The sequence below is a fragment of the Passer domesticus genome, chromosome 1 (assembly GCF_036417665.1).
Source record: "Passer domesticus isolate bPasDom1 chromosome 1, bPasDom1.hap1, whole genome shotgun sequence".
NCBI classification, from domain to species: Eukaryota; Metazoa; Chordata; class Aves; order Passeriformes; family Passeridae; genus Passer; species Passer domesticus.
Window position 1 is genome coordinate 42,820,509 of NC_087474.1, and position 17,592 is coordinate 42,838,100.

Below are 17,592 nucleotides of genomic sequence, written 5' to 3' on the forward strand. Positions count from 1 at the left end.
AGGCCTTGGAACTTTAGACTGAGATAAAAGCAGCTTAACTAAGATTCTTTCCTTAGTAATCATCTTGCCCTGTTTCCAAAGGAAGGAGACAAAGAGATTGCTACCAAAATGCAAGATCTTGCCCTCAGTGAAGGTGCCTTACCTCGTCACTTGCACACTGCTATGTTTACAATAAGCACAGATCAGAGGATGCTTACAAATAGGTATGTCCATCTCACTTGATATATCATGTTTAAAAAAAATTAAGTAATGGCCTAGTGAACATTGTGAGGTCAAGGAAGAAAAGTTGCAGTTCTTCAGGAGAATATTTTCTTTAGTAGCTGGTATGTTTTAGTAGGACAAGCTTCAGCTGAGACTGCAGCCACTTAACAAACCCTCGATTATTTTTTGTTAAGGTGGGCTTGGGTTGGTTACTCTTTAATGGCTCAAGTTTTGATTTTTATTTCTTTTAATTTAGGAACAGAAAAGGCAAGTAGAATATTTGGAACTTGTAAAAAGTTTCAACTTGTACTGTACAACTGTATAAAAATGGGTGTGCACATCTCAGACACCTTGCATGCAGTTAGGATCACCCATCCTATCTGAGAGACAAGTTTCTTCACAGAAGTTATTCCCTGAATCAACAGTCAGTAGAACTTGTGATCTCTGAGAGTATGCTGTGGAGGATGAGCAATAATTCAGTTAATTCCACCCAAATACAAGATTATAGAAGCTTTAGTTGTGAAGTCCTGACGTGCTTAGAGTTGCTAAGGAATGTAGGGACAAGTGGAGCTTGTTGCCACTGTGTGTCATCCAGGAGAGAGCGGGTATGAAACCATCTGTCATGCTAGTTCTGTTTGGTGCTACTACTTACCATGTGCTTGTAGCAATGCTTCAGTTCAGTGCAGTAGAATCCTAGTGACAAATGTTGGCAGAAAGCATCAGTTGGCATAGAAGGCAGGCTCCCAGAAAAGATATTCTAGTAAATAACTTGTATTAAGAACTTCAAGTAGAGCATGTAGCAGTTCTTGATGGCTTCTTAACTTCAGCTGTAACTTGAGGTAGGCTGGATAAACTACACTTGGTTATCAGCTATTTCTGCTCTATTGCTCAAGTGTTCTTTGAGGTCTAGATGTAAAAGCATGTGCTGCTACTGTTCCACTAACTTCACTGGAACTTCTTGAACACTTTAAAGCATGCTAAGCATATCCTTGAACAATGTAATGCATTGTGCTCTTACTCACTCAAGAGCACGAAGCTCTTGCTCATCTTCATTTCATCAACATGGTAAGGGTGACAGTTTAGTGGTTTAAAAATCTGTTTAAAGTACTAACTTGAAGTTTCTTAATTCCAATGGCTTTTTCAGGCAGTTAAGTAGACATTTGGTTGGCCTCTGGACAGCTGAGAACAAAACTGCTATGAATTTGTTGAAACGTATTTTGGTAAGTAAAAGCAGAATATGGAGTAGCAAAGAAATAAAATATGAAAGCTTGCAGTATCAAAATTGGGACAGTCTTTATAATAAACATACTTGCTTTTCCCTTCAAGGGGAAGGTCTTGCCTGGCAGATCAGCAATCTGGCATCTGCTAATTAAAGGATATTGATAAGATTCAAAGCATCTCATACTCTAAAAATTTTGTTACTTCCCTGACACTTTTTAAGATACTTTGACACAAAACATAAAAATAAGGTGTGTTGAAAAGAACAAAAATGTGGGACACATTGTAAGCATGTCTCTAATGTTTTTTTGTGCCAGTATGAAATTGAGGTATTAAAAGTGCTATCCACGCTTTCATGCCTTGCCTGTCCAACTTTGTTTGATTGTAACTTGGTTAAATCTATATGTTGTTCGTTCATATGCTGATCGTTCATATGTTCTTTCACCCTTACAGCCTCCTGAATGCTTCTTGCTTAAGTTACTTCAGTAAAGTTAGTTCAACGTAGTTAGTTGTAAGAAATTATCCTATCTGTTAAATTACTAGCTTTTAATTTCAAAATAGCAGTTCCTTCATTTTTGGCAGAGCAAACTGTCCTGAACTTGAACACTGTTTTAGGCAAATCTTAGTCAAAAAAGACTGTCTCATCTCTAATGTCACATGTAACATTTAGTCCATATCAGAGGATATGGATGGATTCTGGTATTATTCATCTCTCTCAGTTATTGCCCTGGGATCAACTTGTCCTGCATTCTTTAGGTGCATTAAGTGCTGCTTTAAGAAATGAGATATAGCCAAGAGTTCTGCTGCGCTGAAGCCAATAATATGTCTCTGTTGAGCAGTTCTGTTGAGGATGGTGGCATTTTACTACTCACAGAAAAAAAAAAAAAAAAGCTGTAGCTTTACCTACTTACTTTAGAGTAGAATATAAATTCTGTTTTAAAATCTCTGATTTAAAGAAATTATGTTATTACCTAATGTGATGGTTTCTTTTCATTAGCCACTTGTGTGTTTACATTGGTTTTAAATGTTTTTAGCCACCAGGTTTGCTGGCATATCTTGACAGTGCTGATCCTGTTCCTGAAAAAGATGCTGATAGAATGCATGTTAGAGATAACTTAAAAATTGCAACTGTAAGTAATTGTAGTTGTCTTTCCTATTCCATTATATAGATGTATTGTCTTAGTGACTTTTCTAGTACAGACACTTGACTGCTGCACTGACCTGCAGCAAAGATAACCCACAACTGAGTAATTGCTTTTATTCTGTAGGATCAGTATGGCAAGTTCAATAAAGTGCCAGAGTGGCAGAGACTGGCTGGAAAAGCTGCAAAAGAAGTTGAGAAATTTGCCAAAGAGAAGGTGGATCTAGTCTTGATGCACTGGAGAGATCGAATGGGCATAGCTCAAAAAGAGGTAAAAGTATTTGAAAGTATTTTTTAGAGTAACTTGACTAAGTCACAGTTGAGTGTCAGAGCACACACTCAAATAGTAAAGAAGTGTTGTGATGTGAGAGTTCTCCTTCCTTTTAACAAACTCTCTACTGCTTACTATACTTGGTTTAGAAATAGGATCTAGGGAGAATGTAAATCAGGCAAATTAATTCCTTCAGCATATGTATTAAGCTTTAGCCAACTGTATCAAACTTTAGTGCAGCTTATATGCATTTCTTGTAAAATGATCATACAGGAGAAAATTTCTTGAAATGTGGCAAAACCAGTTTTTGAGGTATATTTAAAAGAAATGGAATGTTCTTTGCATTCAAAATTATATGCTTTTCACCAGTAATATTTTAGTTGTAGAACCTTCTTGAAGAATCATAGAATAGCCTGGGTTGGAAGGGACCTTAAACATCATCTAGTTCTATTCCCCAGGCCATGGACACCACCTTAGGATTCACTTGAATATAGGTATCTCAGTGTGTGAAGGGCAACACAAGACTGTACCTAAGGTCACGATTGAGACTGAAGTCATAAATAACTGTTTTGGTCTGATATTGTAAGAGGAGAGCTTAAGAATTGCTTGAGTCTGTTGGTCTCATTTTTCTTTTAGTTGCATTGCCATGTTTAAAATGGCAACTCTTTCAATTATAAGGTTCCCTTAACTTTCTTTATTATATTGACTAAGCTTGTTTTTATGCATTCTGGAAGTGAGACAGTCTGTTGTGCAGGCAAGGAAGGATGAAAAGCACAATGCAAAGTATTGAAAATGCCTGTCTTTGTACTTGTTCTGATATAGCAATAAGCTTTAATTTACGAAAATCTAACTCAAGTTTGATGTAGAATGTGGTGCAGAAGTTTGTTAGTAATATTTGTAAAATAATGGTGATTGAGGTTCAAAACAGGAAATGAAATGAAGAAATGTGAAAAACAGTGGAAGGTCAAATTGCACTTTAAACAACTTGTCTAGATATTGAGTTTAAAGAGTCATTTTTCTATGTGGAGTTCTGAGCTGTATCATTTCACAGTAAATGTGTGCAAGTTAGCTTGGAAGATGGAGCAAGTTTGGTGTTACCACTTTAAATTACTTCAGTGACTCTGGAGTGTTAAATGTGTTTTTCTTTTTCTTCCAATTTTTCTTCATAATCAGGACAGAAACAATATGGTGAGTCTGTGAATCTCTTGTCACTTGTGTGGACTCTGTTGCTCAGACTTCTGCTTGCATGTGATACCTCATGTAGATGATAACAGTGATTTCATGCTTCATCAAAATAGGGAATCTTTCAGTGACCAAGTCAGGCTTTATTTTTGTGAATTCCTGTAGTTCTTTCCTTTCAAGGGCAAAACATTTTTCGTGTGAGTTTTCACCTCCATCAGCTTTGGAGCTGATGAATTCCTATGGTGGTGGGAATTAAGCTTTTCTCAGGGATAACTTGCTTCTAAACAAATGATGTGTCAAACAGCTGAAAGTTTCTCTGGCATGATTTAACTTGGTGCAAATAACACTTGTGAAAGTCTGTTGCTGCTACTCACTAGAAAAGGAGACATTTTTCATTAATAATAAGACTTAACTTAGTATGGTTTTTGAAGGAGTGTAAAAAATATAGCCTTTTATTTTAAAAGGGAAAAATGGGAAGTATCTGCCTCTACTGACTTAGGAAATTTGGTTATTTTGCAGAACATTATTCAAAAACCAGTGATATTAAGGAAACGGCGCCAAAGGATAAAAATAGAAGCAAACTGGGATCTCTTCTATTACAGGTGAAAATACTAAAGTTAATGTGGTGGTCTCAGATACAAGTTTTTATCTGGCTGGATATTTTTGTTCATATCTTCTGAGTTTCTGTGACTTCCAATTTCTGCCTGCCTTGAAACAGTGCAAGTGTTTTGTAACAGCTGCTTACTAGAAAACCCCTAAGCTATACTTAAGGATTTCACTTGTGTTTAGGCAAAGGAGGAATTTAGAAAGCTTCTAAAGTATCATCAAACCACATAACTTTTTCCCTTGAACCAAAAGGAAGAGTAAATAACAAACTGCAGGTGCAAATCTGTGTGGTACTGAAGGCCAAATGAAGTAGCACTAGAAAGCATTGTAGTTGGATGGTACTTCAACCTGTAAGCTACTCAACATGTTGTAACTTGAATTGGAGCATGAGCTTAAAGCAGGGCAAGAGAGAGCACATGGATACTGGATTTCAAGTAGTGCCACAGGTCCTAAATGCAGCTTGCTTACCTGTGAGTTCTTACAGCTGTCAAAGTTTACAAGGGAGGGGCTTCCATCTGAAAAAGATACATCACTTTGGCTAGAGCCATTGTGTTAGACTAATAAAGCTTGGCTTGGCTCGCAAACTATGTAAGCAAGCTTGGAAAAATTCCATTAACTGCTTAATGTTTCTAAATGTCAAATATAGTTGTATGAAAGGAAGATCTTCCAAACCTTTGATATTAAAGTCCATTCTCAGTCTTTGGATCCAAAGGTTGTGTTGGTAACTGCTGCTCAAGAATGTCCACTAACTGTTTTGTAACATTTAAGACATCAACTTCTATTTTACTGCATAAGCTACATTTTGTGTTGTTGGTTTAAAACACAGCTGGTATGTGCATGTCTGCTGTTCTGGATTGTTTTCCTGTAGCCCTGGCTTACAGTGCATCGCTTGCCTGTCTCCTGGTCATCAGCTACATGCAGATGGCACACTGAGTCCTAAGGGATGACTCGGGCATGCTTTAATCTAGGCTGAACTCCATGGCTATCAGAACAGTATACAAGTGAACAACTGTAATTACTGTAGCAAACTGGAGACCACTGCTCTCTGCCTTCTACTTAAGGTCCATTAATGCTAACGAGGTCCCCTAGCTTCCCCTAGCTGAATCTTGTCTGCTTTTCAGATAATGTTTTGAGGAGTTTAAACTATGAAACTTCTTTCTTAGATTTGTTCAGGATCATGCTAGATCAAACTTGATTTGGAACTTCAAAACACGGGAAGAACTGAGAGATACTCTCGAGTCTGAGATGAGAGCATTTAATATTGACAGAGAACTTGGTAGTGCTAATGTTATCTCATGGAACCACCAGGAGTTTGAGGTAAATGACCTACCATAGGACAAACTGCATCTGTAAAATATGTCTACTTGAAATGTCATTTCTCTCTCTAATGCTATGAGTGAATCTTGTGTTGATGATCTCTTACTGCAAGCTAGAATATTTTGGGGTTATGGAATCAACTGCTAAGGCTCAAATCAGTGAACAGGTGCTACTGTCCAGTGTCACTGGGCAAAACAGCCTCTTTAACTTAACAAATCATGCTGTACAGATGAAACGCTTATCAGAACCTGTGGTGTATTCTTGCATTAAGAGTTGATCCTTACACTGTTGTTTATTGTCTTTATTTCCTTCACATTTCAGTAATCCCGTGTCTTAAATACTGGCTTGCCAAATCACGAATAGGTTATGGGCTAAAATACACTGCATTGTAAATTTCAGATAAAGGTCACTGTCATCCCATTCTAGGAACAGCAGTACCTAAAGCAAAAAAAACCCAAAAACTTGGATGCTTCTGCAGAGCAATCATTATGGTCCTGACTGGCTTTCTCAAAACATCTTGCGAGATGTTTTCAAGTAATGTGCTAATAAACACTTCTTGTACTGTTCTCTTATCTCCAGTATTGTTATGGTTCCACACAACAATGTGGTTTTAATTAATGTGTAATGCTTAAGCAAAGCACAGCTACTGTTCAATTCAACTTCAAGATATTCCTTAGATATTCCCATTGCCATCCTTGTTAGAGTATGGCTTTCTAGTGACATTGGAGCTGAGAACTGTTAGTGAAATGAGAACAAACTTGGTTTGGGTAATTTCTCACCTGGCTACTATGCAAATCAGGAAGAACTGCAAGACATCAGGATAATGTTTTATGAGAGAGCAATTTTATGTATGCAATTTATCCCTATCATACAACTACAGGTTGCTTCTTACATTGATGCAGGAAATAGCTAAGACTGGGTTTAGATTGATATTTCTTGCACTGGCATTTGTCTTTCAAAGTTTTCTTCAGGTATAGATCAGGCACAGAACTTCCATGTGTCACAATGTCTGCTATCCCAACTTTTTAGCACTGCAAACTGGGACAGAATCAGAAGTACAGACTTGAAACTTAGTAATACAGACTTCCCCCATATACTCTATGCTCCTGTGTGGCTTTATGCTGCTGGAATGTAGCAGTAGCATTCTTGCAGCTACAACCCAGGATACTTTGGGACTGGATTGAACAGCTGCTGTCTCACGGATTTGCTTTTAAATAGTAATGAATATGTGATTGGATTATGCTGTAAGTATTTGAACTAGATAGTGGTGACAAAGGTTTTTCTATCAACTGTGGGACCTGTCACTTTGCCGAGGGTGATGGTAGCTTGAGACTCCTCTGAAAGCATACCACTTAGTGGGATATCTTTGTATAATATGCTGTGATCAAATCTGTAGATAACTTTGTGGCCTTGTGACAGTAATCTGCTAACTATAGATAAGAAAAACCACTGTAGAGTAGCTGTTGTTGTATGTTAGAGGTACCTCTAATTGAAGTGTTTCCAAATGCTTGTTACCACTGAACATTGAGGCATTTGTTAAATTTAATGTAATTGCTCTGAAGTTAATGATGGCTTTTATTGTGCAATTTTACTTCAGCTTCTTGTTTGGTGAACTGATGCCTCTAGGGTTTTATTATCCAGCACAATAGCAAGTATAACTACTAATTATGTCATGCTTGTATTTCATACTTGCAGTAACATTAAGTGAAATACCTTGCAGTGGAATAAATACTTATTAAACTTGAGTCACTGAATGCATCACATGTTATACAAGTTTGGTTAATAAAACCGGCTGGTATTAGAAACAAGTTAGTTAAAGGCTGGAAATAGAAATTTCAGTATGATGGAAAGCTTCATTTATTCAGGGGGCCAGCAATAGCCAGTGACTTTCATTCTGTAGATGTGTGTTTCTTTAACAGAAAACTCAGATTTCAGTTTTCCTACAGCTTAGGAGAGGTTTTAGTTTTTAGGTGCAATTGAGCTCAGTATTGTTATGCGAGCAACAACTTACTGAAGAAGAAACAATATATATTGTTAAGTAAGGTGTTCTGTGTTACAGGTAAAATATGAGTGCCTTTCCGAGGAAATAAAAATAGGGGATTATTATCTAAGATTGCTGCTGGAAGAAGATGAAACTGAAGAGAGTGGAGCAATCAAAAGATCGTGAGACATTATTAAAACCTTATCTCATTCCTAAGGTCTGTGTTTGTTTTCTTTTCTAAAATCTCATTTCTTTTTTAGATATGAATTCTTCAATGAACTCTACCATCGCTTCTTGCTTACTCCAAAAGTGAATATGAAATGCTTATGTCTGCAAGCATTGGCCATTGTTTATGGAAGGTGTCATGAAGAAATAGGACCGTTTTCTGATACTAAGTACATTGTTGGAATGTTAGAAAGGGTAAGAATTATTTTAAATTACTGGGTATAGCAGTTAACATGCTGCTAGTCCAACATATGTTCAGATCCTTCAAGTTACTGTGAAACCCAGATTTTGGGTTTACAGATTGTGAATACTTTTTTCCATGCTGTCAAGAGCTGTTCTTAGTATCTCCCTTTGTTTCAGTTTCATTAAAGTTTAACTGAAAAAACCTGCTGATCATAGAGGTATTTCAAACTAGTCTCTTTAAGGCCAACAAAATGCAGATATAACTTGTGCTTGCTTTTGAAAAATGCAAAAGCTTTATAACAGGAGAATCTTCTTCCATATCACATTACTTCAAAGTACTGACGTTGAGTCGTAACCCCAGACCTAATGAAATTATAGTTTTAGATGAGCACATGTGGTAGATTAAATTTGTAGTAGTAGCTGCTTTGTCTATTAAGTGTCTGTTAAGTTATGTCTGACAACTGATTCAGCTTGCAAAAATAAATTTCCATGCAGTCTGAAGGAGTTCTTTCCTTGCATCAGCATGGTTTGTGGCTGTTGCAAATGAAACTGAACCAGGGTGGTCCCTTGTTATTTTGCCTTGAGCCTTGATAGTCTCACCAGGGATGAAGTACCAAAGACTCTCTCTGTCTGCTGGCTAAAAGGATTCTCTTTTTCTCTGGTGCTTGTTTTAACTGGTTCACTGGTAATCACACATAGTCCTGATAGAGCAGTAGACTTGTCAGAATAGTGGGTTTGATCCAGGACAACAACAGTGCTGGAGGGCAACAAGGCATTTGTTCCTCAGTGGCAGAAAACTGCCTTTATTAGCATGAAACTTAACACTTAATAGTCAATAGTTTTTCTGGGCATGAAGAAACAATATGGGGCTTTGCAGTTGCAACTATGTTGACTTTTGAAGGGAGTTTCTTGTATGTACTATGAAATACTAAGTTGTTCTTTTCTGCTGAAACAGTGCACTGACAGGCTTGAGCGGGACAGATTGATCCTGTTCCTCAACAAGCTGATCCTCAATAAGGTAAGGTGGACATGTACACTTAACAGCAGTTCATCAGTCTGTTGACTGTGTAAAACAGTCTGAAGTAGTCTTTCAGGGTTAACTTGAACAAAAATTCAAGTATTGAGGCAGTTTTAGAACAATGTTTGATACAGCTTTCTGGAATTTGAGAGCTGTTATTTACTGGTGAGAAAGCTGATGGAAATATGTAGATATTGTGGTGATTGCACCAAATTGAGTCACTTTAGAGAATGATTTGACTTTTTTTGTGGTCACTTCTTACTTGAATAAAACTCTGCAATGCTGAATTGCAGCAATGCTTATCTAGAAAATGCTTTTGGTAATTCAGTTCATTTGTTCACAGAGAAACGTGAAGGACCTTATGGATTCAAATGGTATCAGAATCCTTGTAGATCTTCTTACTCTGGCACATCTTCACACAAGCAGAGCTACAGTCCCTTTGCAGGTACAGAGCCTTTGTTTCTTACTACTCATATGTTGCTCTGTGAAAGGGACAATTCTTAAAAAAAATCAATGTACTTTTCACATTTCCTGTAGAAATGTGATATTTGCACTGTGAAGTTAAAGCTCTTCTTGTAAACATCAACTTTTAGAGCAACGTGATTGAAGCAGCACCTGATGCCAAGAGGGAGAGCGAGAAAGAATGGTACTTTGGCAATGCTGACAAAGAAAGGAGCGGTCCTTACAGCTTTCAAGAGGTACCTGTCAGCTTCAGACTCACAACATCACAAATTATGTGTGTCCTGGTGACTGGGTGTGTTTCAAACAGTGGGAGGGACCATAAACAATGCTAAAGAATGTTCTCCAACTAACTCTTTAAATAAGGATTAAAGCTAGATGAGAGACTTGATGTGGTGCCAAGAACTACAGCCTTTTTGGCAAGACTGCCTACCTGTCCATGCCTCAGTTAGTTTTAACATAATCAACACCTTATTCTTCATGATTCTATGACAGAGTTATAAACACATTGAAATTTCATGCAACTGTAATAGTCTGCTATATAACAGTTAAAAGCTTGTCATGAGCACAAGTGTTTAGGAGCAAAGGTGGCTCTGAATGCTGAATAAACTAAATTCGTCTCTAATCTTGCAATAGATGCAGGAACTATGGAACAACGGGAAGGTGACGTCCAAAACTCGTTGCTGGGCTCAGGGTATGGATGGCTGGCGACCCTTACAGGTCATCCCTCAGCTGAAGTGGTGCTTGCTTGCCAGTGGCCAGCCTGTGTTGAATGAGACTGACCTTGCTACACTTGTCCTCAACATGCTCATCACCATGTGTGGATATTTTCCCAGCAGGTAGACACAGAAGGGGTTAACTTTATCTGGCAGATGCATGAATTAATAAATCCTGTCTTAAAGCTTTTCTTAGAAAGTAGTACATTAAGGAACTCTATTAAAGAGCCTTTTACATGGTGGTAATTAATTCTGTGGGCAAATGGCGAGTTTGTAAAGGAGACAATACTAATATTGTGAAAGGGACTGCAAGAATGAATGCACAAGCTATGTGCATTTCTAATGCTATAGACAGGCTCTTGTTTAACTTAAACAGAACTGCTTTAATGTAGGACACTAAACCACAGTTACCAAGTCTAACAGCAAACTTTGAAGTCAACAAACAAAGACAAAGAATATGGCTTCAGTAGTCTAATACTTATGCTTAATAAAATTGTTCATTCTTGAAAGAGAAAAGGCACATGTATACTTACTGCTGTACTACTGCTGTGCCTTTTTTAGGGATCAAGATAATGCTATTATAAGACCTCTGCCTAGAGTGAAAAGGCTGTTGTCAGATAGTACTTGCCTTCCTCATATCACTCAGGTAAGTAACTCTTCAAAAATGTACCTAAATGAGTAAAAGTTTGACGTACTCTACCATGTTCCTCATGTGAATACTTTAGGTGGGGCAAACCCATCAAAGAACAATCGTAACATTGTGCAGATCTGACCAAGCAGTTGTTAATTTCATAGGGTGTTGTTGCAAATTTTGTCCTTTTCAGCCAATATATCTTAAAGAAATGTTTTCATCCTTGGAGAAGCTGAAAAGCCACCTGGACATGGTCTTTATTCACCAGGTCTAGATGATCACATTTATAGCAGAGGGGTTTGACAAGATCATCTCCAGAGGTCCCTTTCAACTTTAAATGTTTTTTGATTGACACGTGTTGTTTTTAGGCTGAAGTATTCTTTAAATGTAATACCTGTAAATTTCTGGGTTGTCCCAATAATTAGTTAAAACTTCAATTTTGGCTAGATGACTTGCACTATTTGCAGCTAATATAAATGCTTGTGTTTGATTTCAGCTATTACTTACTTTTGATCCTATCCTGGTGGAAAAAGTTGCTGTATTGCTCTCTCATGTCATGCAAGACAACCCTCAGTTACCTCGTTTTTATCTGAGTGGGGTATTCTTCTTCATCATGATGTACACAGGTTCCAATGTACTTCCTATTGCAAGGTGAGGAAAAAGAACAGCCATAAGTACCTCTTCACCATTCATGCTCAGGACTGCTGCTCTACATCTCTACATGCTCTGGGGCATATGGTTTGCTAGAACCAATATGAAGTTCTTCTAGAGAAGTTGTCTCCACATGATCTAGTCAGTCACTAAAAAGTGAATTTCTTATCCTTCCAGAGAGGGAATGATGATACAGTTCTAGCAGTACAACTGGGCATGCCTTACTGTAGAATAAGCCATTTACAAGCACTAAAAAGCAGTAATACAGGCTACATGTATGCTGATGTAGCTTTTGATGGTAGGCAACTATTGAAAGAGTTTAAAAATTTTAAAACTTTCAATATTGAAGCTTAAAACAGTTAAATCAGTCTGTACTGCCTGATAATGCACTGCATATGCAGGTGGCTACTGCTATTCTTGTCAGTACTTTTTTTCTAAGTGCAATAGTTCATAAAAAGCTGTCCTACAATTCCATTTAAGTCTCTTGGACAGTGAAATGCATTAGGCAATGATTGCATGCTTCCATGATGACTCTGGTGTAATAGAACTGTCAGCACTTAATCTAAAATCATCCTGTTTCATCCCTGCAGTGATGATCTAACAGTGCAGAGGTTGTCTGTGTCTCTATCAGCATCTTTTTGTGTGTGTGTAGAAAACCAGCTTTCAGGAGTAAGACTTCCAAACTGAAATGATGCACATAAGGCAGCCCTTATAACACGGGAGTGCTTAACTGGGTGGAGTTCCCAAGGATTTAGTGAGCTGAGTACATAAATTCTTACAAATGTTGCAATTACTCTTTTGTCTGAAAGCAAATGTGCAATATCTGCCGGCTGGACTGTGTTGGTCTGTTACTATTCAAGGGTATCTAAGTATCAAACAGAAAGAAAATAACTGTGGTTTCTCTTCTAGGTTTTTGAAATACACACATACAAAACAAGCTTTCAAGTCTGAAGAAGTGAGTAGATTGCATCAGTAACTACCTCTGTTTTCAAATAGTTTTGCAAACTACCTGTAGATGTTTTAACTAGAATTTAACTATTATAAGGGAAAGGGGGGAGAGTTTTTAGGTATCAAATTAGTTAGCAAGACAGAATTCAATTAACTTTGAGATGACCATATGATCTCTTCTGTAGACAAAAAGTCAAGATATAGTTCAAAGAAGTATACTTGGACATATTCTTCCTGAAGCAATGGTGTGTTATTTAGAAAACTATGAACCAGAAAAATTTTCTGAGATTTTCCTTGGAGAATTTGACACGCCGGAGGCAATTTGGAGCAATGAAATGAGGTAACTGTTTTCTGTCAGAGGGACAAATAAATCTGAAATACAGGTTGTCTTGAAGAGGTATTTGACATTCTTAAAGAAAGCTAAAAATACCTGGATTCCATGGCTTCCTCTTGTTTGCCTTCTGCAAGGGCAATGTCCTGCATTGCACTCTGCTTCAACAATAAATAACCAGTGCAAGGGAGAGCAGAATTGGCAGTGGGAAGGGGAGTATTTCCCTGAATGTCTTGAGTAAGTTACTTCTCTGAATGGAGACTTTACCATGTATGTGAAGTGTTTTATGCTTACTCATTTATATGTACTTTTTTATTACCAACGCCCATCTCTGTAATATACCCCTAATATTCCAATACATATTAGGGTCTTGCAGAAAGTAAAGACGTGTTGAGAAAGGTAAAATATTACTTTTAATTGTTTTTAATACACTAATTTTCATGGTGTTTAAATAGGTCTCTAATAGAATAGGACAGAGTCCTATTTCGAAGGAAAACCTTTTCAGAAGAAATCATTGAACACACTTGTGAGTGAGGATTAAGGACTGCTGGGCAAGTGTTAAACTAAACTTTCTAACTTTTAGGCGCCTAATGATCGAGAAGATTGCTGCTCATCTTGCTGACTTTACTCCTCGTCTTCAAAGCAATACAAGAGCCCTCTACCAATACTGTCCCATCCCTGTTATCAACTATCCCCAACTGGAAAATGAGCTGTTCTGTAACATTTATTACCTCAAGCATCTTTGTGATACACTCAGATTTCCAGACTGGCCAATTAAAGATCCAGTAAGTAAAAAGCATTTTAGGATTCATTTAGTTATTGATATTTCAGTCCTAAAAGTTAATGAAAAACCCTAAAATATTAACAAAATCAAGTGCTAGGTTTGTTGCAAGTAACTCCTTTATTGTGAGTTTTGGACCACAAGTAAATACATTAAACCATACTTTATCTTCAAGCAGCTTAGTGTTCTTTCCACATAGCAATCTCATAAGTGTATCCTTCTTGTTGTGACTACTTAAATAACAAAATCAAGTATCCAAGACACTTCAGAGAGTGTTTCAGTGAATCTTATTTTGGGGGCAGAGAGAGGGAATGGAAGTTATGACTTTGGGGTTCTTATTTGTCCATGCTGCAAAAAAAACAAGCTAACATGTCAGTACATTAACTGAGGAGATCTTTTTGGTACAAGGCTATAGACTAGATCTGTCTAAGCAGCTTTATTTATTCATGCAGCTTTTCTGTTTTTTAGTATCATGATTTGAGGTGCGTCTTATTTAAGTGGTTCTCCATCTTCCAGTTTGACTCTTAGATAGTCATTTTAATTTCAAGGTGCTTTTACCTTGAATAAAATACAGGATTCATTAGTAAAACAGCATTTTATTAAAAATTATGTATACTGGTGTCAGCATAAATAAAACACTAATAAATTGTAATTCTTGAGGTTAAACTGTTGAAAGATACCCTAGAAGCTTGGAAGAAGGAGGTGGAGAAGAAGCCACCTACCATGTCAATAGATGATGCTTATGAAGTTCTTAACCTGCCCAGAGGACAAGGCCAGTAAGTTGTCTTCAGGATTTAAAGTTGTATAAATACTTTTGTATAAACTCCATGCACTGAACAAACTGAAGTTTCATATCTCGGTACTTGGAACGAGTTAGTGGTACCCGCTCGGTCACATGTAGCACCTGCTTCTTTCACAGTGAAGGATTGCTTTGCTAAAAAGAAACAAAGCTTGGAAGTAGAATTCCAGTGTTTGAGAAAACAATTGTTAAAGTGTTTAGATAAGCTGAAAATGGGGAAAAGAATGCTCTGAGCTTTCCTCTTTTAAAGGACAAGCTTTAACCGTAGTGAGCAAAGAATATAGCAGAACTTGAATATGTTCAGAGGAGCTTTTTTCTATAATCATCCTTCTCCCTCCCCCATATTGCCCTTTTTCTTGGTGATTATACCCTTAGAATTTTTTATGTCCTGTCTTGCCACTGGTTTCTGACTTCAGGTCTCTAGAAGTGAACCAATAGCAGTTTGTTTATCCTTCAAGACCAGTGCACTTAACTGCAAATGGTGAAATACTAATACTAACTTTCAACACTTGTAGCTCATTTGGATACTTCATTTAAAATATTGAGGGACTTTGAGCACCTTGAAAGTATTAAAATACTTTTAATCTTCAAAATTTCTTCTTATTGTGACCACACAATTACCCCCCATTCAGTGTAAGATGATGAAGCAGGGTTTTAAAATGGAAATAGGAGAGCTTTGTAGTTTTCACTCAATTGCACTTAGTACTCTTTTCAGAACCCCAGGCTGGTTTTGCTGGTTTTGTTGTTTTAGGGTTTTTTTGGTTATTAAGTGTAATTGATGGAACTTGTTTTATTGCAGAAATGATGAAAGTAAGATCAGGAAAGCCTATTTCAGGCTGGCTCAAAAATACCACCCAGACAAGAATCCAGAAGGCAGGGTATGTACAGCACAAATTTATGGTGTTAATAAAATGGGAACATATTCAGCTCTTACGTATGTTAAGTATTTTGAAATGCACACTTGATTTGTCTTTCTTCCTTTTAAAAGCTATGCTCTAGGTGAATTATAAAATAAAGATTAATGCTAGAGATTAATAATATAATTAATACCATTCAAGGATTAAGGATTTCTACAGTAAACTGGTGTAGTCAGATCGGACTCACATCTCAAAATGTTCTTGTTTAGAGAGTTACACAGGACCTAAACAAGCTAGTTTTTTCCCTTTCAGAGACTGGGTTTGCCCATTCTCACAGTCTTACTGCTTTTGTCATACTATGATTGACTTAAAGTCTCTTGCCTAGGACAGAGTTCAGGAGACAAAAGAAAACTAATCTATCAACCAGTGTTTGCAGTATTTCCTGAAGTGCAGTGAGGCAGCAAAGCTAGTGCTGTTGCTAGTAACCTGAAATGCTTTATTTTACTTGCACTTATACTGATGCTCTGGTAATTTAAAGTGTTCTTAACAACACTTACAGCTGTTTCTCCTTATTGGCAGGATATGTTTGAAAAAGTTAATAAAGCATATGAGTTTCTGTGCACAAAGTCTGCCAAGGTGATAGATGGGCCAGATCCAGAAAACATAATTTTGATCTTGAAAACTCAAAGCATCCTCTTCAACAGGCATAAGGAAGGTAAACATGCTGCCTCAGTGTTTTATGTTCATTTATTTAGTAGTCATTTCAGTCAGCTTTAATCTCCTCTCTTCTTTAGTCTGTGCTCTGTTGATCTGGTTTCTGACTTGCCACAGCATTATGTATCTATGATATAGGGCTTCAAATTAGGACCTTTTCTTCCATGAGATAAACTAATCTGCAGTAAAACTTAATTCAAAACAGCATGAATAGCTCTTTGAAGTGCGCTGCTCCAACACTGATCAATTTGAATCCTCCTCTGTACGGATAATTCTGTCTGTGCAGAAAAATCCTCACTAGTACTCAGTCTCCCAGATGCTAATTATACGTGAGATTGGCTCATTGTCTGTAGCCACATGATGCATTCTTGCAGGAATTCTGACCAGCGTTAGAGTCCTTGGGTGAGTGTGCTGAAACATGACCTATCTCATTGCTCAATTGGGAAAGAGGGGTAGCTAGAGCACCCTAACACTTGGCTCCAGCTACAGTCCCAGGCTGGTATCTGCTGCCATGTCCCTTGCAGAGCCAACAGTGTTTTTCTGTTTAAGTGTTACATTATAATGATAAACTAGGAACCTCAAATGCAATCATAGTCCTGTCAGTTATGTGGAGCTAGGGACAGCATTGGTATTGACTTTAAGTGTGTTGCCTTGCAGTTGGCTCTGTATGAAAAATGAAATTATGCTTTAGCCCTGCTGAATTCTACAGGAGTGAAAGATGCAATTTAAAACTTAAAATTGTTGTGTCAAACTGGACAAGGTCCTTATAAGCTTATTGCTAGTCAGTCCTGGCCCAAGACAGAGACCAAGCTATACTTGAGTTTTTCTGGAGAGAGACAAGCATTGTTGGGAAATCTTTGAGCTTGGGGATTACTGAGCTGGAGATAAGCCTTTTTGATCTTAAATGAGTTCTTCCTGTGAAGCTCTATTAGCTTCTAGAATAAGCAGTTCTGTGTGATGAGGAGTTAGATTGTGCGGGCTGCTCAGGTTTCCCGGGTGTTTGGCTTCCTTTCCTAGTCCTTGTATATCTTATGTATCTTAGACCAATAATTTTGTGGTGGCTTAAATTGTTTCGACTGTGCATATACATAAACTTGGACTTTTTTTTCCTCTTTCAGATTTGAAACCTTACAAGTATGCAGGCTATCCTATGCTGATAAAGACCATTACCATTGAAACATCAGATGACCTTCTGTTTTCCAAAGAATCTCCACTGTTGCCTGCTGCTACAGAACTTGCTTTTCATACTGTCAGTTGTTCAGCATTAAATGCAGAAGAACTGAGGAGAGAAAGTGGAATTGAGGTAAATGTAAAGAAATGTGTTGAAATGCATGTTTTTAGTCTAACTTTTCCATAGCTAGA

At 37.4% G+C, this 17,592-nt stretch overlaps 2 protein-coding genes across 6 annotated transcripts in view; one reads left to right on the forward strand and one right to left on the reverse strand.

Annotated features, from left to right (window-relative positions):
* The window catches only part of DNAJC13 (DnaJ heat shock protein family (Hsp40) member C13), a 56,747-nt gene that overhangs the window by 21,680 nt on the left and 17,475 nt on the right, over positions 1-17,592 (forward strand). For 4 of the 5 annotated variants that reach the window (XR_010360507.1, XM_064416087.1, XM_064416109.1 and 1 more), the window contains 22 exons: positions 82-203; positions 1,346-1,421; positions 2,454-2,549; positions 2,688-2,831; positions 4,005-4,019; positions 4,533-4,615; positions 5,783-5,936; positions 7,996-8,099; positions 8,178-8,337; positions 9,281-9,343; positions 9,687-9,788; positions 9,937-10,041; positions 10,439-10,641; positions 11,080-11,164; positions 11,646-11,800; positions 12,710-12,755; positions 12,934-13,088; positions 13,663-13,864; positions 14,521-14,636; positions 15,459-15,537; positions 16,096-16,231; positions 17,349-17,533. Coding sequence is in view for 4 of the 5 variants with exons in the window: in XM_064416087.1 (XP_064272157.1) it covers positions 82-203; positions 1,346-1,421; positions 2,454-2,549; positions 2,688-2,831; positions 4,005-4,019; positions 4,533-4,615; positions 5,783-5,936; positions 7,996-8,099; positions 8,178-8,337; positions 9,281-9,343; positions 9,687-9,788; positions 9,937-10,041; positions 10,439-10,641; positions 11,080-11,164; positions 11,646-11,800; positions 12,710-12,755; positions 12,934-13,088; positions 13,663-13,864; positions 14,521-14,636; positions 15,459-15,537; positions 16,096-16,231; positions 17,349-17,533 (2,586 nt within the window). In the remaining variant the exon portion in view is untranslated. The remainder of the gene's footprint in view (positions 1-81; positions 204-1,345; positions 1,422-2,453; positions 2,550-2,687; positions 2,832-4,004; positions 4,020-4,532; positions 4,616-5,782; positions 5,937-7,995; positions 8,100-8,177; positions 8,338-9,280; positions 9,344-9,686; positions 9,789-9,936; positions 10,042-10,438; positions 10,642-11,079; positions 11,165-11,645; positions 11,801-12,709; positions 12,756-12,933; positions 13,089-13,662; positions 13,865-14,520; positions 14,637-15,458; positions 15,538-16,095; positions 16,232-17,348; positions 17,534-17,592) is intronic. The other variant, XM_064416071.1, reaches the window with a different exon arrangement.
* Positions 1-17,592, reverse strand: part of ACAD11 (acyl-CoA dehydrogenase family member 11) — a 66,712-nt gene that overhangs the window by 1,244 nt on the left and 47,876 nt on the right. The gene's annotated exons all lie outside the window — the stretch shown is intronic.